The sequence below is a fragment of the Monodelphis domestica genome, chromosome 1 (assembly GCF_027887165.1).
Source record: "Monodelphis domestica isolate mMonDom1 chromosome 1, mMonDom1.pri, whole genome shotgun sequence".
In the NCBI taxonomy this organism is placed as follows: domain Eukaryota; kingdom Metazoa; phylum Chordata; class Mammalia; order Didelphimorphia; family Didelphidae; genus Monodelphis; species Monodelphis domestica.
The window spans coordinates 533,386,440-533,409,926 of NC_077227.1; the positions used below are offsets into that span (position 1 = coordinate 533,386,440).

Sequence of the window (23,487 nt, forward strand, 5' to 3'; positions counted from 1 at the left end):
AACATCCCTGCTTTCCATTCAGATTGCCTGAATATAACCTTGAGCTAGAGATAAGCCTACTCAGAGTTACCTGAGGCTGACAGAATTTACATTCGTGAAAAAACAACAAATCTGCAGATGAACAAAAATGCCATTTCATTGTGGAGATGAAACTTTCTGTATTTTTTTCATATAAAATAAAATATTTCAGGCATTGCAAGAAATTTAGCCTGGTATTGGAAGTAGACTCTGAGTTTATCTAATCCCAATTTTCTCTGGAGGGTCACTCTATTTTAAGTGCTATTGCATGGAAGAGGTATTGGACTTATTCTGTATAATATAAGGAGGTGGAAGTTGCTAAGGGGTCAATTTAGTCTCCATAGAAGGGAAATCTTCCTAATTAAAGAGATCTGAAAGTAGAATGTGCTGTCTTCCTAGGCAGCGAATTCACTATCACTTAGAGGGCTTCAGATGGATGTTAGATGGCCACTTTGGGGAGGAAATATCATATCGGTATTCTTGTTCAAGTTAAAGTTGTGCTGGATGGCCTCTGCAGTTTCTTCCACTTTTTATCTGTCTAAGTAACCTTCACTTGAAACATCTCCCTCAAACTTGATTGTTCATTAAAACTTGATGTTGGCTGGTTTACACATTTTTTTGTCTCTCCAGGGGATTATGGTCAACAAGAGTGCTGTTTTATAGGCTTTTAAAAAATGCCAGGGGTATGGGAAGGGGAAAAAGAAGTTACAGTTTTCAATTTTATGTCCCAACTTCAGAAGGGTTTATTAAGCACTCCTTTAAGTCTCTGCTCAAATACCACTTTCAAGATTTAACCCTTTCCTCTTGCCCTCCCAATCTCCTAAATTATTAGCGCCCCCTCTCTCTAAATTACCTCATAACTATTTTGCATATAGCTATGGGGGTATATATGTAACCTCTTCTGGCTGGATTGTCAAATCATCTAGACCATGGATTTTCTCTTAATATCCCCAGTGCTTTGGGTAGTACCCAAAACATATGAGGAATCTGAATGAATGAATACTAAAACTGACATGAGTGAAATGTAATTGTTACAAAGCATAGGGGAAAGGTTTGAGAATCATAGTTCATGTAGCCAGATGAAAACAAGTCAGGGAATATTTTTGTGAGTGAAAATTTTCAGATGGGAGGTAAGTAGCTCTATAGAAGGCACTTTCTTTCTTCTGTTAACTTGACTGAATCTCAGAAACTGAGGCAGAATCAAGACTCTTTCAGTCAAACCACTCCTGGGACCAAGGGATGTATGACTTCCTGAGCTACTTGAGTCTGTGAGGAAGCCAAAATATCATTCATTCAGTCTCTACTAATTTGTGGTTTGCCTTAATTCTCTCATGGACCATGCTATTCTTTTGGAGTAAAATGTTCAAAATAATATCTTCTATTTTGAGTCTTCAGTGTTTTGCTTGTGAATAGGGGGATGTATTATAAAATCAGTAGTTCTTTCAAACCAGAGACTGAAGATATTAAGGAATCTTTCAAAGTGGCTTTGGATTGTGGTCCCAATAATTGGTAAGGTTGTACTTAGAATCATCAGCTAGGAGGGGCTTCAGAGACTTTTTAATCCTAGCTCTCTCATTTTTTCAGAGGAGCAAAGTGAGACTCAGACAGAAGGAAGAGTTTTTCCAGTGTAACAAAATAAGTTAATGATTCCATATGTAACTTTCTGGTTTCTCCCAGATGTTACCTTTTCCAAAGATGCAAATACTATCTTTCCCAGTGTTTTTCTTTGTGTCATATAAAGATACCTTACGTCTGAATCACTTTTTCATTTCTGCATTCTTTGAGGAAAATATACGTTCAAAATTTTAATTCTCTACCTCCCCCAATCAAAAATTCACATGAGGTTCATATATAATTCCATCCATATACATATACAATATGTCTGTATCATGTTCTCTATATAGACTGAGTCACATCTCATATAGTTTTTTTAATTTAATGATTTATTATCTTCTGAGAAGATATCAGTCATTTCTGACTCTTCATGACTCCATTTGGGGTTTTCTGGGAAGTGATACTAGTGTGGTTTGCCATTTATTTCTCTAGCTCATTTTACAGATGATACAACTGAGACAAACAGCTTTAGTGACTTGCTCAGAATCATAAAACTATTAGATGTCTGAGGCCAGATTTGTACTCAGGAAGATGAAGCTTCCTGATTCCAGGCCCGGCACTCTATCCACTGTGTCATCTAAATGCCCACAGTGAATCAAAGGCAACAAGTTAGGATGATTTGAGTTCAAATGACTACTCTAACTGGTTCACTTGTGACCCTTAGCAAGTAATTTCACTTCTGAATCACCAAGCAACTCTCTAAAAGCAAAACTTGTATAACAGTTGCTGTAAATAGGGTGAATTTCCACAGAAGCCTCTCTCTTTTATAATTTTAATTTTTTATTCATTACTTTAATTTATTTGATTATGATTTTCTCTTAACAATAAGTTCAAACAAGCAAAACCTCTGTTATAATAGGTCTATTATGAATTCTTACTTTCCCCAAAACCTAAATTGAGAGTAGCCTTACATTTTTAAAATAGAAGGAAAGATCTTTATTTCTTTTTTAATTTAAAGTCTATGATTCAGACCAAGTGCCATCTGACTATATATATACATATATAATATACATTTATATGTATGTATATGTGAATAAAACACATATTCTACAATGTGCAAGTAAGGGTATGTGTGCAAAACACAGATGTTTGGTTTGATCCATTCGTATGCACAGACGCAGATAGTGGTGCATAACACTGAAATGAGAGCTCTCAGGAAGCACAAGAAGTCTGGATGCCATTTGAGTTTTGGTAGTTGCGAGACATCACATCTTTGTTGAAAAAGATGTCTCCAGATTTCACTGTGAAAAAGAAATAAGCTATTTTTTTCCTCTGAAAGGGGAAACTGTCGAATTTGGTTTAATGAGCAATGTGATGATCAGAATTCTTGGAGCAGGGGGTGGGCAGAACCATGTTTGGAACCCATGTTAATGCAAACTTCTGCTGTTTCTAAGCCTGGGTTGGGCTAGAACTCTGAAGCAGAGAACTTCACACAGATACTGTTAATGATGAAAAAGAATTTTAGTGATTGAGATGTTAACACCCCACTTGTTATTGAGAGTGAAGAGGAGGTTCAGAAAGCAGAGGTGACTTGCCTGAAGTCTCATAGCTTGTTAGGTGTCAGAGTAGTTGAACACAGTTTCTCTGACTCCAGGTTGAACATTCTTTCCACTATACAGTATTGTACGCTTTTTTCCTCAGACAGATAGAAGAAAGAGAACTTTTCTGAGCATTTCATCTCTAAGATTTTCATATTCTCTCCTCCTAAAATTATGCAAACTGTTCAAGGAGGGCAGATAGGAAGAAGGAATGTTATATCCCAAACAATTGAACTCTACCTAAAAATCAGTGTTCTAAACTAACTACTTGTAAGACATCAGAATTGTACAACAAATAACAAGTAAGGAATAGCTAAGTGGTTCAGTGGAGAGAACCAGGCCTGGAGATGGGAGGTCCTGGGTTCAAATCTGACCTCAAATACTTCAGTGTGTGTGACCCTGGGCAAGTCACTTAACTCTAATTACCTAACCCTTACCTCTCTTCTGACTTGGAACTGATACTTAGTATCAGTTCTAAAATGGAAGATACAGTTTGTTTAAAAACAAAACAAAACAAAGCACAAATAAAATGTGAGATAAAACCTAAGTGTACTCAATAAGCTATAATTGCCAGGCCCAGATATATTACATCTTTGGGGAATGAAAAAAAAATCTGACATATATAAGTGATGAGTCATTGTGAGTAAACTTTGAAAGCTAATGGAGGGAAGAAAGTGGGTAGAAAATGAGCAAATATTTTACAGATAAAAAGTCTCTAGTGGTATTCCCCTAAAAGATCCATGCTTTACCCTAATCATTTAATACCCACAGAATGTAGTCATTTCACCTGTCTCCATCTCAATTTGTTTATTTATTAAATGAGGGGTTTGACTAGGTGGTCTCCAAGGTCCTTTACAGTTCCAAGTGTATAATTCCATATAGGAATTCCCTATGATGGCACAGATGACCTATACACATCTCACAATCTTAAAGAGATACTTGAAGTGTGGAGAAGTTCAATGACTTGCCCAAGATCACATAGTTGATTATTACATGATTGTCAAATTAAGAGTCCCTCTCTACTCTGTGAAATTGGCAAATGTGATGAACATGCTGTGTGTACCTTAATGCACATTAATAAAAAGTTCAACAGAATAGGGACACAGATCAATCCTCAGGACACTGCAGCAAAGGCCTCAATCAATATTTACAATGATATTTTTATAACTACATTTTGGATGAGGTGGATCCTGTACCTAAGTATATTGTGAGACTTCATATATCTTCATTTCAGCAAGAAGTGATCACATTTGTGACATGTTACTATTATTCCAGACTAATACAATGGGAGTAATTAAGGGCCCCTTTCATCTATAGTAGCCAGAGCACACCCCACTGGAGCACGTGGGGGACTAAGAAGAGGGTCCCTGGCCATGCTCCTTAACACATGCATCGCTTTTCACCAAAGGACCTGCACTTTACCATGCTAAAACAAACCTTATATTATTTTCTTTGTTTCCAAGATAATTGAAAGGTAGAGATGAGGTCTCCTCTTGCTTTCTTCTTACTTCTCACTTATTTTCTTTTCTCTAGCCACTCCCTGGACTCCTTCAATATAGCAGGGGGTTTTCCTTTCAAAGATCAGTAGGCAGCAAAAGAAAGGAAAATGGCAACACCTCTACCTCTCCTTTCCACACACATACACCCAGTTCCAGCCAGTTAGTCAAAATCTTATCCACAACCAAATTGCTAACTCATTAATTGTTTGGGGAGAGAGAGGTCCCTAAATAAATGTTCCCTTTGACTTGGGAAATTGTAAAAACATGAGTCAATAATTTTCTTTCTACAGCTCTGAGCCCCCAGCCAGAAAAAAAATAAAAAAGTGTAGTACTAAAATATACTAGAGGTTAAAATTGAATTCTTTCCCCTATTTGTTCTTTCTGCTGCTTTTGACATACACAAACTAACAGTGCAATGTTAACCACATTTTTCATAATAACCTCCTTAAAAGAGAAGTACCTAGAAAGGTGGACAAGCTTTGTTAAGAAACTGAGACTAGTTTTGAGAATTTAGCACAGACATTATTGAGAGAGGGAGAGAAAAAGTATGAGAGGAATGAATAATCAACAGTTCTGGTCTCAGTAGCCTTACGGTTTGAGCCACGCAGCATCTGTTCTGTGTCTCTTGTTCATGATTCAATCACACTGCTCTGGTCAGGGAATCTTAGCATCTGCTCCTCAGAGCAGTTGTCTCTTCATATGGCAACTCAGCTCCTCCTTTGCTCAGGGTTGTTCCCACTGTATTTGTACTTCCATGTGCTCACCCTCTCTCCTATCAGGTAATTTCAGCTTTTTCCGTCCCTAAAGATGGGAGGGATTAATTTGTCAAAGTACGGTCTCTTTGAGTCACAGGGTCAATAAAGGACTTAGGCTATTAAAAAAGTCTCCTACTAGGAAACCTGTCAAAAAAGGAAATTTTTTGCATAGCATTTTTTTTTTGGCATCCCTAAGAGGCCTACAGTGATCACCACTTTTCTAACCATATACTTTGAATACAGAAGTCAGTCCCAATAATTTGTAGTTCAAATAATTTCCTTTCATCTGAAAGTTCTTTGAGTACCCTGGAGTGGAATGAATCTAAACTTGATGACTTGAACTTATAGAGGGGCAATTGTAGAGGGGCAATCTTAACACATATCCTCTTTCAGCTTGCCTTCAATTCCTTGTTAAACATTTTTTGCCTTTTTTTTTCCAATTTGAGGATTGTTTTACTTAAGGAAAATAAGGGTTAAAAACTTCTGCCTTACTTACCTCTGTAATCCATTAATATTTTCCTATTCTCATAGCCACATTTTCCTATCCTTTCTTTAATCTTTTTTTTCCCCTTCACATAGCTCAGAAGACCCTTTTCTTATGCTTAATTCTCATCAAGCCTCAGTTAATTTTACATTTTAACTTTCCTGGCAATATAGAATGTGTTACTTAAATCTACATCTACATCTATATCTATATATCCTAAGTTAATTTTCATTTCTTTTTTCTTCTTTACATGTCTGAAAAATTGGAATTGATATCTCTTTAAACAGTTTCCCTTTACTTCCTTATTGGAATCATTTGGCTTTATGTTCTCTGAAATTTATTCTTGAGTGTATCTGTCCTTCTTGAATTCCCTTTTAGAATCTAGACAATAGGTTCCTACATTTCTGTTCTAAACTCTCCAAATTCTGCCATCAAAAACCTTAGGTGGACACTAGACTATATTTGTTTTTTTCCTACTTATTTTAGAGGGATCAATAATGTCCTGGTTACCTCCTCCCCCCACTTATATGTCAATTATGAGTTCTTATACTCTTGGAATCTCTTCTTTTCCTTGCGATTTTGTCAGCCTTACTAAGATCTAAACAGGTAACTTAAATAAATGAATATATATGCACATATATATATATGTACACATGCATGTATAATCCCAAATAGATAAAATACATGTCCCATATACATAATTAACATATGCATGTGTATATATGCATATATACTTATGTAAATATATATTTATGTATGTATCCTAATCTTTCATGAAAATTTCAACTTCCAAATAGAGCTCTCTACCTGATACAAATACAGCCTAACCAAATGGATCTCTTTGTCTTTACTATCAAAACTACTCTTCCTCCGAACTTATTCAGTTCTGTTGAATGTACCACCATCCTTATTTAGGTTGCTAATTTGAGAATCTTCTTTGAATTTTTCCTTTCTCACACCCTCCATATCAAATTAATCTGTCAACAATCATTTATCATGACAACAATGTGCCAGGTATTACTGGCATATCCACAGATAAGTAGATACTATCCACACAGTTATATATTTAATATGCAAATATAATGTATAAAACAAATCTTACTTATACCTTGGGTATACTATATATTCATGATACATATACATGTGTACATATAGTATTATATAAAAAGTAATTTTGCTCAGGCATAGTAATTGAGGGAATATAGAAAGGGCTTCATGTAGAAGGTACCATTTGGTACCTGTGTGGAGTGAATTGGAGAGGAGAGAAATGGGGGTAGGGAGAACAAACCTGTGAGTATAGGTGAAAGATGATGATGATGATGAGGGCCTGAACTAGAGCATTAGCTGGGTAAGGAGAGAAGAGGATGGATACAAGAGATATAATGGAAATAGCATTGATTGGCTATTGGAGTTGAGGAAAGTAGGAGTCAAACTTGATGCCGAGACTTTGATCACATGTTAGTCCTATATATTCTACCCCCACGTTGTCTCCTTCTTCTGTTTCCTTCATTCATTAACATAGCCACTATTACTCCCTACTGTTTAATAACTTTGTATTGTTCTCCCTAAGCGCTCCTCTCCTAAAGGATTTTCCACAGCTATCAAATCATCTTCCTTCAGTATAGATCTACATATTATAGGTCTGATATTATTATCACTCTGCTCCAAAACCTTTAGTGAATCCAGAAAATATATATATATATACATAAATTAACTCCCAAACTTGGCTTGGAACTATGCCCAAAGGACTATAAAACTGTGCCAACCCTTTGATCTGGAAATGCCACTACTGGGTCAGTATCCCAAAGAGCTCATAAAAAAGGGGAAAGGACCTACTTTAACAAAAATATTTATAGCAGCTCTTTTTGTAATGGCAAAGAATAGGTAATGGAGGGGATGTTCATTAATTGGGGAATGGTTGAACCAATTGTGGTACATGTTGGTGATGGAATACTATTGTTCTATAAGAAATAATAAGAAAGATATTTCAGAAAAAGCTGGAAAGATCTGTAGAAATTGATGCAGGGCAAAATAAACAGAACTAGGAGAACATTTTACACAGTAACAGCAATATTGGACAATGATTATCTGTGAAAACTTGGCTACTCCCAGCAATGCAGTGATCTGGGGCAATCCTAAAAGACATACAACAGAGAATCCTATCCACCCCTATAGAGAGAACTCTGGGATTTGTCTTTAACATTAGTGTATTTATGGTTTTATTTTGGGGTTTTGGTTATATATGAGTTTGCTATTACAACAATGATCAATATGGAAGTGTGTTTTGCATGACAATATAATAAAATTTAATTTAAAAAAGGATAACATAATATGGCTTCAACCTGACTTTCCAGATTTATTCCATATTACTTACTTTTACAAACAAAAATCCAGAAGTAAGGAATAAGGGACTATGAACTGTTCCCAACACCCATAATCACAATATTATGTAGTGTTAAAGTTAAAAAGTATTTAACTTTTTATCACCAATATACAGCATAATATTTTCATTTTAGCAGTCATGTATTAATTTTTGTTGTTATTGTTAAATTGAATTGATTTGCTTAGAATCTGTTCCAGAATAGCTATTCTTCCCATCCTTTCCTCCAAGAAATGAATGAAGCTCTCAGTTCAGTAAGGTATGAATTTGTGACCTACTTTGCTTTTGGAAGAGTGGGAAATCCAGAGGAAGTCCAGGAGATTGCAATCTCCCATAAATAGTGTCCTTCCTCTGTAAAAGCTTTGTGAGGAAGAACTTGACAATCTACTACCCTCTATACCCATTTGAGAATCCTCATGATTCTGAGTTGAAGGCTGCCCAGGCTGAAGTTCCCTTCCTGGATTACTATTTTCAGCTCCTTGGCATCTGTCAGCACCATACCTCTGATGTCCTATTCCAAACTTTTCTGCCCTTCCATTGTGCTCTCTTGAACCCCTCCATTTGGGGAATTTGGCAACAAACTGCTTTTTGTATTAGATCTATATAGCCATTCTAGAAATCATATGAGGTTTTTTTATCTTTACTCATATATATATGTATATAATGTATATATATATATATGCATTATATGTGTGTGTGTGTGTGTGTGTGTGTGTGTGTGTGTGTGTGTGTACAGGTTATTCCTTTTCTCTACAAAATGTAAGACATTAAGGTGATGACTTTTTCCTTCTGTCTTTATATCCTAGCACATATATATGTGCTATGCTATCTAGCACATAATGGATCCATAAATGCTTTTTAAACTGAACTACAAAGTAGTGAATGGAATTGACTTCTAGAACTTAGATCCATTTCCCCCTTTTGTCTAGGTACTTTTTAGTATACTCCTATAATATTGATTATAATTCTTCCTTCAATTTCTTACCTAAACTATTTTCCATCATACTTCAGTACTTGTGGTTTATGGAATACATTTCAGAGTACATTTTCTTGATTTCCTATACAATTGTCCCATTCCTCTATGTTTTACCCATTCCTTTGAATAAGGAATAGTATACCCGTCTACTTCTATATCATAATCACTCATCACATTCCTATCCATTCTCAGTGATTCCCATTGTTTGAAAAATGGTTCTGCATATGGTTTTATTGGAAACTCACAGTTAATTTTTAAGATAGTATATTAATTCAGCAAGATGATTAACAAAAAAGACTCCCTGTGGGATGACAGATAAAACATCTTTCTAATACCAGCTGTATTAGAACAGATCCTGTTCACTGCCCAAGAGGAAAGGTCCAGATGTTATTATAGGTTATTATGTTTGCTTTCCAATTGGAGAGACTTCTCTATTGTTTCTTAGATTTAGGTATTCAGTCTTTTAGATAACAAATGCCAAGCAGCCAGGGCCAACTCCAAGATATGCTGGCTACAGCATAATGGGAGCAGCCCCTTCCTTTCAACATCAATTGTTGCCCAGTTTATTTCTTTTCTTATGGGATTTTTCAAAGTGAAGACCTTTAGCAGAAAAACAATTTAACAAGATAGACATTTAGTTCAATAGAAGAATTTTCTTGGTGTGAAAAATAAATTACAAAAAAGGACTTTGCTTCAGTGAGATAATTAATAAAAAGCTTCCCACGTGATGACAAAGCTGACATCTTGTCTAATGTCTGGCAGAGAAGAAAGTGGTGTGAGTTGCATAGCGAGAATGAAACTGAACATTTCACAGCAAGACCAGGCCAAATCTGATAATTATTTCTATGTGAGAAAAGGTCACCTTCTGTTTGTTAAAATGACACAACACTTGCCCTATATGTAGGAATATAGACTGATGCTGACTTGATCTGTATTTAGATTGTCTTCATTTTAAGGAAAAACTGCAAAAAAATTCAAATGTCCTTTTTCTCTGAAGACATTTGACTGAAGGCAATTATTTATAGATATCTTTGCTATCTCTTGTAAAAGTTACCTTTAGGTTTTAATCTTTAAGGCCTGAGTGTGCACATTGCTTGTCAACTGTCTCAGTGAGAGGCATGTTGAATAAAAAAGCCAGGTTTAAAGACAGGGAGATCTAGATTTTAGTTCTACCCTTTGTAACATGCTGGTATTGTGACCCAAATAAAGTCATCTTATTTCTTAGGACACTCCATTCTCCCCTCTGCCCCTACACAATTAAAGCTATTTAAATTGCAGAACAGGAGCATTGCTAGAAAGAGTTCTATTTATAAAGAAATCATAGGTCTGGTCTAAAAGCCCCCAAACAAGCACAATTTAGCTCTTAACCTGATTCATTCACTTTTGGATGGGAGTAACCAACCTGGATTGATAAAGGAATAAGATAATTCATTTTTTATCCTGAAGTGCAAGTTTTGCACTCGAGCATCAGCCAGCATAGTTTTCTTCCTTCTATGGCTCCAGAGCAACCCTGGCTATTTCCAGCTAATAAAAAGTGGATATTGGTCTGAAACTGTATTTACATTCCACTTATCTATAAAAAAAAGACTCAGGGATGAGTTAGATTTCACTCAGGTGTCATTGCAGATAAATTTCAAATTGGTTCTTAATTTTTCTTCCTTTGTATCCCTGGAGAACTTGGAGAACAGAGGATGTGATTGATCTTATTGGCTCATAACATTTAAGGACAGAATTCACTAATTAGATGGGAAGGTATGATAGTAAGCATTGAGTGGAACAATACCTTGGACCATTTATCATTTAACTGGCTAAATTAGGACTGGTTATATAGGTTTCTACTTGTTAGAATGCCACTGAATTCATGTAAGTTATTTTGCATGCCACCTACATGCTACCTACTCAGCATGTAGGTGAATGAGGAATTTGGAACAGATGTAGTCATAATGTAGCATGGAAGGGCCTCCTAAGAGGAGCCTAAGGCAATTTTATATATTTCAGAATGTAGCTTCCTAAGGGAGTTGTGGCTGACCAGTAGAATGTAGCCTTCCAGAAAGGAGGATACAGTATCACTATTCTTAGCTACAGTGTTCTAGGAGCAAGAGATAATGATGTGATCGATTTGGACTGGAATTTTGTAGAAGGAGGAGATGGGGTCCTAATTTCAGACTATAGTCTTCCAAGAGGAGAGACTCTGTCTTCTCACACCCTTAGTCTCCTAAAAGCAGAAGGCAGTAGTATATGGCCATTTCAGACTGGAGTATCCTTGCTTCTATTATTCCTGTTAGAGAATGTCAGAAAGGGTCATTATTTACTCTTTTCAATTCCTTTTAAATCTCTGCATTGTAACCTTAAAGCTCTACTTCCAATAGCAGTTCTTTCCAGACTTGGCTCTGGATTTCGATTATCTGGAAATGAATCTGAGTTCAAATTGTATCTCTGCCATTTCCTACCTTTATAAGTTTGGGGAATTGTTTTATCTTTCTTAAACTCAGTGTCTTCTTATAACAAATGAAGGGAGGGAGTGGGCCAGGAGATCTCCAGAGTCCCATCCTATTTGAAAACCCATAGTCAATGATTTTGGAAATATTGGTATTTAGAGATTGTCCTTGATTGTCCTGTAGTACCTATGAATTGCAGAGGATATCCAACATTAGGGACAACTCCTCGTGAAGTTCCTTATTGGGGCCACAACCAATGAGATTGCCACATTTTTATTTCTTTCTGGCCAGTATAAAAGACCTTGTTTGTTTGTGGGACAGTGAAGAGTACTGTTGTTCAATGATCCCTCCACGGGAGTTTTTGGTTCATTCATGTTTGAGAATAAACTTTATGACAAGAAGTTGGCAAGAGTCTTAGCAGGTGCAGAATTTTTCAGAACTCACCATTGTTGTTTCATGATACCTGCCATGTCTATTTGATATTAGTGTATTTTCCACAACACACTGCTAAAATAGGATGCCGATACCCTTGAGGACCATTGCTACTCATTTCTTCCTTTGAATATGAAATTAAAATCTAAAATTGTTGTGAAAATGCATAGCTTTGGGGGCAACGGCTGTGAGAAATGAATCAATGAGTGTTAAAATAATTCTTCCTTTCGTTTTCTCAGGTGTTGCTGCTCACATTTGCAGAGGATTTGGAATGCACCCCTGGATTTCAGCAAAAGATATTTCGTATTGAACAGCCAGCTGAATTCATTGAGGACCAATTGATTCTAAACTGTAAGAAATGTCATGGAAAAAAATGTCACATTCTGTCTGTGCTCATATCAGAATTTGTCACTGTTTAATTCCATGTTGGGCATAGATTCACCATTACAGATTAATGTATTCTGCTGAGGGATGTCTTCTATCGGAGGGAACAGCTTGTTTTCTCTGCACATTTCTTAATACCAAGATATGGCCCCAGTGAAAGAGTTTTGAGTTAGGTTTTTGTCAGGATAAATGGCAAGCAGAGTTGGTAACTGCCCTTATCATAGAAGCTTCATTCATTGGTTCCCATTCTGGCATTTCAGCCTCAGCTGACCTTCCCCAAAGCAGATACCACAGGGCAAGGGGTTGTTCTCTACTTAAAGAACTGTGCTTTATAAAGTAAATACAAACCATCTATCTGGGGTAGGCTAAAGAGTGTAACCACTACCTTTTCATTTATTAGACCGCTTATCTGTTTCCTGACCTTGGAATTAATGGCATAATATCAAAATATTGGTAAAAGAATGTTGTTAGTTCAGGTGAATGTGTGATTTAATAATTTAAAATCCAAGTTATTCTAGCTAATCAAAGGACATTTGGAGAAGTTTTATTGCTTTTACTCTTTCTTTTTAAAAAAGTGTCTTTAGTATCTATGGCTATAGCCTCTTTCTAATTATTATGATATCATCACAATTTATCTACATTAAAAACCTAGGATAGTAAAAAGCATATCTTGATAGGTAGAATATCACATTCTTCAAAGACAAATCCAGGTTGAATGGAAGGCTCATGGGCCCCATACTCAAAAGCTTTCAATGAAGAACATGTATACTGGTGTCTTAAACTAGAGTATATCTACCTTAAAACTTCCCCACGGGATACAATTGGACATATAATGAAATGGTTATGATTGATCTGAATTCCCTATCTGCTTAATGTAAGTAGTAAACTTGTTTCAAACAATGAGTTGTTTTTCAGATATAAGAAAGATAATGGAGGTATATGATGGACATATAAGTTGAGAGACATAGATGCCCCCAAATATAAGGATATAGATTATGCATACATATATACATGTACATATATTAATATATCCACATATATATGCACACACATATTTACATATTTCTGTCCATGTCCATGTATGTATATTTTAAATGTTAAATTTAATGGTTGGACTTAAATTACATAAAATAATCTGCTTGCTGAAATTATTATATCTCAAGTCAGAAGTTTATTTACCAAAATAAAGGGGAAACAATAAAGTAGAGAAATGTGAAACAGGTTAGAGAAAATACCTATACTAGTCCTCAGCTAGGAGGGCTTATAGTGAGTAATCATGTGCCCTCCTCCAAGATGGAAGTTGGTTTCTGAGGAAACTAGCGAAGGAGTCAGCCTTTTCACTTACCCGGTGAAGCAGTCCTGGAGTCAGAGTCTACGTTGAAGTCACAATCCACACTGCAGTCTCTAGTGAAGTTCTCTCACAGTCTATCTCCAGGAGACCCTCTCCAGCAGACTCAAATTCACCAGACTGCCCCCAGCCCAGGGATTTCATGGCTTTTATGGCAGCTTCCTGTTCCTGCCCCTCTTCACAGGGGCCAATCATAGTTTCCAAATTGTCCAGCACTGCCCAGGGGCAATGTCTGTGGGATTGTCTTCTCACCTCTAAAGATGTTAACTCTCCTCCTAGGATTCACAGGTTTCTGAGTGTGTGAACTCTTAAAAGAATTCAAAAGTTTCTGGCTGTTTGAGTTAGAAAAAAGGATGGAGCTCTCCAAGTATCTTACTGGCTTCTCACCTAGCACTAAGTTGGGTGTAAAATCACTAAGTGGTTTGCAGCTTCTCCCCCTGGTTCAAGCTTATGTTGATTCAATCAAAAGGTAGATAAAGGAGAGTTAATCCTGTCTTTACAATATAGTGAGGTACTTAGGTTAGTGTTAACCAAAGTTTTGATGACAAATAGGCAAAGAGAATAAAAGATTGCCTTTTCACAATTGTAAACTCAGAATAGACAAAGAGAACCAAGAATTTCCTTTCACCAAGCAACCAAGGTTTGAATAAGGAAATATCTCTCTCCTCTCCTTTCCTCTCTCCCCCCTCTTATACAGAAATATCCATCTGTCTATCTATGCATCTCTCTCTCTTTCTCTGTCATCTATCTCCCTATCATCTATCTATCTCTTATATGCTAGTTCAAGTTTGTGATTTCATCCCTATAGGATATTCTTGATATGGAAACTCCATCCAACAATGGGGATTGGTAACTGTCTTGCAACTTTTAGTCTTTGAGATCTGAATGGGACAACAATAAATTAAACAACTTACTCAGAATAAAGCATTTCTTGAATCAAAATCTTCCTTAGAACAAGGCCAAACTGTGCTCTGCTCTGCCAGCCTGATGCTCACAGTGATGCTAGAGGAATGAGTTTGGTAATTAGAGCCAGTAATGGAAAAATGTAGAACATTTCTAATAACTAGATATCTGTGAATAATTATTATGATTTGGCCACTAGAGGAAATTTCTTTGGCTAGATGGGTCAAAAAACTCTCATTGTCTTTTTACTCCTGCATTTATCAGAATCAATATTCCAAATGGCATCTGCTTATAGATAGCCATTCTGCTGACTGTTCTGGGTTTTCCAGCTATTATCCCAAATCGCATCTATGTTAACATGCTTTGGAATGTGAGGCCCACCATGAGTATGCAAATTAGAAGCGTTGGTATGCAAAGCAGGTCCCTAACTGTGATTGCCTTTGTAATCTTCTCTACACCAAATAGCTTTTAATTCTCCACTGAGAAGCAGGAAACAATCCTACTTCAGGGGGATCTTTTTAATTTAAACTAGACCATACTGTACATTCCAATATCAAAGTTTTTTTTCCTCTAGTAATTAAGTGGGTTATGGTTGTTGGTTCTGTGTAGGCTAGTTAACGCTAAATGGAACTATGCTAATTATCAATGTAGCACATTCAGGAGAAGGAAGTGAGACATTTAAAATTGTATATTTGCATGTGTGTTGGGTCAGCAAAATGAGACTTGGCCCATTCAGCAAATCTAGAAATTACTTTAGAGAAACTGTACTAAGCACTGAGCCAAACACATGCATGGAAAGAGTTTCTTAGCTATTAGCACACACACACACAAATAGAATGTATAGGGTGTGTGCTTTCTGTGGTGTGAATCATCTTTGATTTTAATGATGCTGCTGGGCAAATTTTCATGAGTCAAGAAATGTTAATGCGGACAGTGCCAACTGAGTTTATGTTGTATATAGACTAATTCTGAAGTTAGTACCGAATTGTATAAAGCAATATCTGACAAACTCTAAAACAGAGAACTAGCAACATCAACATGGTTTGCTTTAAGATTATTAGAGTTGGATATAGGTAGATCTCTCCTGTCACTAGCAACAACAACCACAAAAGCCATTTGGAAATTTGCTACTTCACAATTTATGGAAATAGATTTCTTTTCACTTCATGAATCAGCCAAAAATATATATGCTCTCATAATCTCTGAAACATGTGGTACTTAGAAAGAGTTGTAAATGGTAGGGGATCTTTTAAAATAGTGGCTATGTATAAAGGATGTTAAAATCTGGATGGAAACAGACCATAATCATGGAATTGGATAGATGTTTCCATAGATCCTATTGTTTCACATCATTTGGGAAAATCATTCATCCTAAATATCAATGAACCTTCTACTACTTTTTTAATATGTCCTTTATGCCAGACACTGTACTAGGCACTGAGAATTTTTAAAAAATGAATAAATAGACTTCGACCTCAAGAAGCTTATGCTATATTTGGGGATGATAGCATGTGTATAGAAAACTATATATAAAACATATACTATGTGAATAAAAAAGCAAGATTGATTTTTTTTAAGGTGGAGAAGGAAGTGTGGTGTTGTAGAGATACTTTCTATGCACCAGAAGGTATTAGATAAAATATCTTAATAGAATCGGTATCTATGTTTTATCCTCTGTTATGCTCCTGACATGTGGTCATATTCTTTCCTGTGGCTGTTAGGTCACATTATAATATCTTAGAACCACAGTATCCTAGGGGCTGGGAAGGTTTCGTGATGTGCAGAATAAAAGGAAACCCTACAATAGATCAGTCACCGTTTATTTCTACTCCTTCCAGTTCTCTAATGTGGTTTGAAAGTGTAACCTGTTATCCTGATTAAAATCTTAAGATATGAACTTGAGCCCCATGTCTGACTTTCATATGCTTCCTTGTTCCAAATTAAGGAGAATGCAGCCATTTACTTCCCATTGCTTCCCAGCTCTATGTTCACAGGCAGTGATAGTTCTTTTTTTATCATTTTTCATCTTCCTTCTCAATTCTTATTGACTCATCTTTTCTACTTTAACTGTTATAGATGGTCCCCTCCATTTTTTTATTTTCTTAATGTTATAGTCAATGTTTACTTCTACGCATCTTTAGTTTCGTCTAAATAAACTTTTCTTTCACATCCAAATAACTCCTTATTCTATTCTTCTTTCTACCAACAGATCTTGATTTAGTTTTTAAAAGGCCATTTTCCAATAAGATATCAAAATAAAAATGTTGCATCAAACTTTGTTTCTCATATATCCAGGGCACTCTTTCATTATACCGTTAGTAGTTTGTTTCACGGTCCCAGCTGCTCTGTAACTTCAGAAAAGCTTTCCATCTCCATCTGGAAAGGGAATTGGAGCACTTTAGTTGTTATTGTTTCTACTTTCTCAATGGATAGGATATTAAAGAAAATGAAATGATAACCTAAGTTAGGATTATAGGAACAGTTAATCAGACGCTCACCTGGTGCCCTAGGTGGTTTGTTATTTTAGTAAAGTTTAGAGAGGATACAGTTTACAGTGAACTGATGCCTCCAGCAATCCATCAAATGGACTGGTAAAATGGCAAATTACTAAGCCACCCCAATTACTGAGCAGATTGTCTGATACTCAAGGCAACAGTTTCTCATATGTTGGTCCTCTCATCTCTGTGGTGTTCTCTCCCCAGCACAGTGCTAGCACATAGTTGGTACTTAATAAATGATTGTTAATTGATTAATAACTAATGCTCTAATCAACCCTGGTTTATCCAACTTCTATCTGTGCTTCTCAGGTATGAGCCATTTTTCCAATTGTAGAAATTAACAAGTTGATCTGAATTATTGACTTCTAAGTTACTCATTTTGTTCCTGGCTTTAATGTTGATTTTGGAGAAACCCTAACTGATTATAAGGCAAAAGAGCAGTAAAATTAAGTAATTGGGGTTACCCAGAAATGTCTGAGGTTAGATTTTACCCCAGGTCCACCCAACTTCAGGCCTGGTGCTCTATTCACTGTGCTACATCACTGTCACTTTACTATTGCTTTTTAAAAATCCTTATTTCCTTTATTTTTTTTTGTGAAACTTTTCTAGTTTTTGGTATCTTGTCATTCACTCTCTAATCAAGGAAAAAGAACCTCCATGAGGCAAAAAAAAAAGAATAAAAAATTGTTGGGATTCATCTGAGTAACTTATGGAAGAGACATTGATATGAGTGACAGCTAACTTGGGAAAGTAAGAGACTGATTCCCCATTTATCTTCAGGAAGTGAGTCTGTTAACTTTTTTCTCTGGACGTGGGCCACTGAAAGAGAGAAAGAAGGAATATTCCCACTGTGGAGTTCAGTCTCCTTCTATTGATAGCCATGTTCATTTTTACTTTGTAGTTTAGAGTAGCATCATTTCATTATTATATTGAGACCCTGCCAGATTGGTTCTGACCTTCCATTACTCGATTTTAGTAATCCCTTCACATGATCTTTCGGGAGGCCCCTTGGGCCATCCTGCCTTCTTTGAGGACACTTTTCAGCTGTGTCACCATGACACTATCCCCACCACAGTTAGGTCATATGTGACCATTCAATTAATCACATTAATCATGTTTGTACTTAACATACATGAGCCACGAATTTTGAGGGTATTTTTAATTGACTATAAATCAAATTGTGAATCTGAAAAATGAAGGCAATTAATGAAAAAAGGCAATGGTTGCTAGGGCCTGCATGCTAACCAAGAAAAAAAAATACTTTGCCAGTGAATTAAATGTCCAAACAGAGGCCTTTTGACCCTTCTGAAAAGATTTAATTTGGATGCTAATGAACAGATGACCCTTTCTGTCTGAGAGGTGAGAGAATACATGATTCTAGGTTCAGAATTTCTATGGATTGGAGCTTTTGTCTTCATATTCAGGTACTGGTTCTGTATGTTTATTTCTCTTTTTAAAAGGGAGAAGTAACTTCCTTTCCATTTCCTACTCTTCATTACCCATTTAAGCTTTGTTCCTTGATCAGGTGGGAGATTTATTAACTTAATTATTGGAAGAATGTAAAGTTGTCTTAGTTTTGGCATCAAAAGAATTGGATTTAAGAGCATCTCCCCCACCCCTTTATGATCTTAAACTCTGTGTTTCTAATCACAATGAGGTGAGGAAGAGATGCATAACCATTAAGTCTTTCATGGTCCCACCCTGCACAGTGACTGAAAATGAAAGTCTTTTTGGCTGAATGTGGTAAAAGAACTTAGAATCTGTTTGTGGTCATCCAGAAAAAACAAAACAAAACAAAAAACAACACTTGGATTTTTTTTGGAGCTAGATTATTTTTGGGCAGGGAGAATTCATGAAGGTGGTGGGAATGATGTAATCTCTCCTCTCAATCATTTATCATCCAATAACTCAACAAACATTTATTAAGTGTTACTTGTATTCAAACCATTGCCTTGAGTATTGGGGACATAGACAAAAGCTTTCAATATTAACCTCCTCCTTCCTGGTACCTCTTGTGTAATTAGGATTTTCTTCCTAGAACTTTAAATCTCAGTTTCCCATGTTCCCTCTCATATTACATGCTAACATAGGGAAGATATATGTTTTGCATAGCTCTACTCTTTGCTCTCTCCCTGTGATCACAACTGTGGAAGCTGGCTTTGGGCCAGGCAGGAGAACTTATTCATATGGTCTTATTTTTGTTAGATAATTAGGTTTATTTTAACTTCTATTTCCTTTTTAATTCCTTCTACTTCAAGTGATTATTAATAAACTTTATAAAATTAATACTTGGAGTTATTGGATATTAATTTAAATCTTACACCCTGCCCTGATTCTTTTCTAGAATTCCCTTTACCTGGAATCTCCCATGCTAGGAACATTAATGTGCTCATCCAACCTGACTAATTAGCATCTTCCTTTAGCAGAAGCAGAAAACCCTACCACTTTCTATAAAACTTCTGGGTTTCTACCACATTGGGAAGACTGGCCTGTTTTGTGGAAGAAGGTCCAGGCATAACTCAACCAAATTAAGGAAATTAGGAAAGACTGACAAAATTTGTGTACTAGATTGGGAGGGGTACTTTTTACATTTCACTAAATCATTGATCCCTTTCCTCCTACTGCTATGGTCTGTGATTATAAGATCATAGAGTTAGACTTGAAATGGACATTAGCCACCACTCAGTTCACTCTTCTCATTTTTCAGATGGGAAAACTGAGGCCAAGACAAAGTTAAATGACTTGTCCAGGATTCCACCACTACTATATGTCTAAGGCAAGATTTGAAGCCAGTCCTTCTTGTTTTTAAATCCAGCATTTTTTTCCTGTTATATCATGCTGTTTCAAACAGCTAGATGCAACCTAATGGCTGTCACACATTTACCCTAACCCTCTCAAGACACTAATATCATTGTTTCCTCTTTCCTTGCCCTTTCTTCCCTACCTTCCCCTTCAGTGCTTCCTGCTATCTCAAGAAAAGTCACAAATATTCCTTCATATTAAAATTTTTTAAATGTACTAAACAAAGGTTTTTTGCCCTTAGGGATTGGCATCCTTGGCCAATTTTCTTCTTTTATAGTAATATCTCAAGTCCCTCCATCTCATATTTCTATCTCCCCAAGAACTAACAAAGATGCAGTGAAGTAAAACAATTATGCAGTGAATTGTTCTCTAAGTGTATTGTCCTTTGTTCCATTTATAAAATATATATTTATTGTATGTGTGATATATGCATTCTATCATGATATGAATAATATGGAAATATATATTACATGAAAGTTTGGGAATAACCTATATGAGATTATTCATTAGCTCAAGGGTAGAAAGAGAATAGGGAGAGAGAAAATCTGAATTTAAAACATCAAAAAACAATTGTTGAAAACTGTTCTTACATGTAACTGAAAGGATAAAAACATTAAAATAAAATAAAATATATATTTATGATAGTCTGTCGATGAATCAGTTCTTGTTCTTTATGGGGAATCCAATAAGCTTAACTCATGACATACATGCTATGATATAAAGATAGTTTCTGTTGTAATTAACATAAAACTTATAGCATATATTCATATTCATAATTTAGTTCAAATAGCATTTATCTAGCCCCTACTATGTGAAAAAATTACTCTAAATGATGAGGATAAAAAGATGGAATCAGAAATAGTCCTCATCTTCAAGAGACTTATAAGCTTATACAAGAAGCCAGATTTGTTCTCAAATAAAAATAATATAAATTAGAAAATAGGTGCCCACGCGCAAGGGGACTTGGGGGTGGGAAGTTAAATTATAGTTTTTTATAAGGTATGGAAATAAACATATGTTTATTATAATGGGGTCAGGGATAGTAAAGAGGCAGAAATCCAAAATGTCTGGGAAAGTTTCCAGAGGAAAGAGGATATTGAGTGGGAATTTGGTTCATGGAAGAGATGTTACAAGGAAGTAGGATTTTCACTGGGAAAATCAGAAAATAAAATCCCCAATGCCTAGCACACTCTGAGCCAGAGTCGCCTCTCCAGGAAAAGAGCAATAGAGAGGAAGTGACATGCCTTATATGGACAGTTTTACGTCATTTTCCTGCATCTCATCTGTAACAGTGGTCACTTAGCTTGACTAAGGATAGCCCAGGGGTCTGTCCGTTTTTCTGCACATGTCTTTTGAAGGCCATTTCCTCAGATAATTAAATCTTGAGTTTGATGCAGACCTTCCTAATCTTGTTAAACTAAGAAGGGTGGAGAAATGTAGAGTTTCCAAGACCTGGTTCTGTTATTCCAAGTATCTCCGTTGTTACTGATCAGGAAATAGCTAACTCAGATCTTCTAAAGTACAGTCTGATTAGGGTGGAATAGTTTTAAAATTCACAATTTAAAAACACAATAAAACCTTATTTAAAAATACCTTTAAAAAACTGTTCAAGGGAGCAGCTTGTTAGCTCAATTGATTAAGAGCCAGGCCTAGAGATGAGAGGTTCTCATTTCAAACATTCACTTAAATCCAATGGCCTTATCCTTCCCACACATCTCACTTAGAACTGGTACAGAATATTGTTTGTAAGATGGAAAGTAAGGGTTTAAAAATGTTTTTACCTTCCTGGCTATATAAAAATAGGTAGTGAACTGAATTTGACCCATGGGCTGTGGTCAATGACTCCTAGACTAGATATGATCTAAGGAATTTTGAGCTCTAAGTTAACATTTGATTCTATATTGAAATACTTGAAACCAGTTTTGATATTTTACATTTCATTCAGGGGGTGTTTTGGTTATCTCCTTTGTATTCGTATTTGAACCTGTTTTGTTGCCATTCTAGGATATGTCAAATAAATTATGAGGTGATAAATTCTATGAGAGTGAGATTCATTATGCAGTAATAATAACCATTATAACTAACATTTACATAGTGCTTACTATAGTACGCATTGTGCTAAGTATATTAAAATTAAAATTATCTATTTTGATTCTCACAAAAACCCAAAGTGGTATGTGCTAATATTATCCCCATTTTTTGAGTTGAGGAAATGGAGGCAAGAAGAGGTAAAGTGACTTGCCCAGGATTCTATAGCTAGTAAGTATCTGAAACTAGATTTGAACTCAGGTCTTACTAATTTCAGGTTCTATGCTCTAACCTCTGCACTGATCTCTGTCTCCTTCTTCAACATGGAGTATATGCCTTGCACATGGTAGGTACTTAATAAATTCTTGTTGAATTAAGCATTTGGCAACTCCTTGAAAGAGGAATAACATAGAGGAATACAGTCAAAATAGCCTCTGAATATGACCATTCTTTCATTTAGTATTCAGAAGAGAGAGGTAGAAAGAGAAAAGTGAAGAGCATGACAAAAGCCTTCCAAGAAGGCAGCCAGGGGACACAATGGATAGCAGTGGACCTGGAGTTGGAAAGACCTTGAGTTTAAATCAGCCTTCAGTCAGTGATAATGACCTCTGTCTGCTTCAGCTTTCTTTACTATAAAATGATGACCCATATTTTACCTACATCTGAGGGTTATGAAGAGCAAATGAGGTAGTGTTGGTAAAGTGCCTAGCATAGTCAGTCTCCCTCTCTCTCTCTCTCTCTCTCTCTCTCTCTCTCTCTCTCTCTCTCTCTCTCTCTCTCTCTCTCTCTCTCTCTCTCTCTCACACACACACACACACACACACACACACACACACACAAACACACACACATTAACTTCCTTGTCTTAGGTACAAATAAAATGGTATGATCTCCAGGAAGAAAGAGATATGGAGAATGATTTTTAATATAAGGAGCTTACATGAATGTTTAATATCCCTCCAACGTTTTAAGGAACATGCCATATTGTCCTGTGGGTAACAAGAGCTTAGGAATACTATCAGGAAAGATTTTGCCTCCAAAACTGGAAGGTGTTTTCTCTTCAGCTTGTGGAATCCCTTTACTCAAAGGGTCTTAGAACTGTTCAATGTCTATGTTTTTTTTACTTTTGCCTCAAGGTAAATATACAGAGAATACAGAAGCACAGGAAATGTATATGAGCTAATATCAATTTAAAATATTAAAACCAAAGCTATCACCTCTTTAATAAGTGAGGCATCAACATACAAATTAGAAAGAGATTAAGCATAATTTTAAATAGTTTAAAGAGGCAGCAGGATCATATTATACTGTAACAGATCAAATCTACACACATTTTAATGATCGTAACGCCCTCTAAGTGTCCTTTCTATGTTATTTTCCATGGAATGAC

At 36.0% G+C, this 23,487-nt stretch overlaps 1 protein-coding gene across 2 annotated transcripts in view; it reads left to right on the top strand.

The window, feature by feature from the left end:
• Positions 1 to 23,487, top strand: part of CDH13 (cadherin 13) — a 1,329,441-nt gene that overhangs the window by 230,956 nt on the left and 1,074,998 nt on the right. For both annotated transcript variants that reach the window (XM_007476128.3, XM_056823341.1), the window contains one exon: positions 12,374 to 12,485. In XM_007476128.3, coding sequence (XP_007476190.1) covers positions 12,374 to 12,485 — 112 coding nt within the window. The remainder of the gene's footprint in view (positions 1 to 12,373; positions 12,486 to 23,487) is intronic.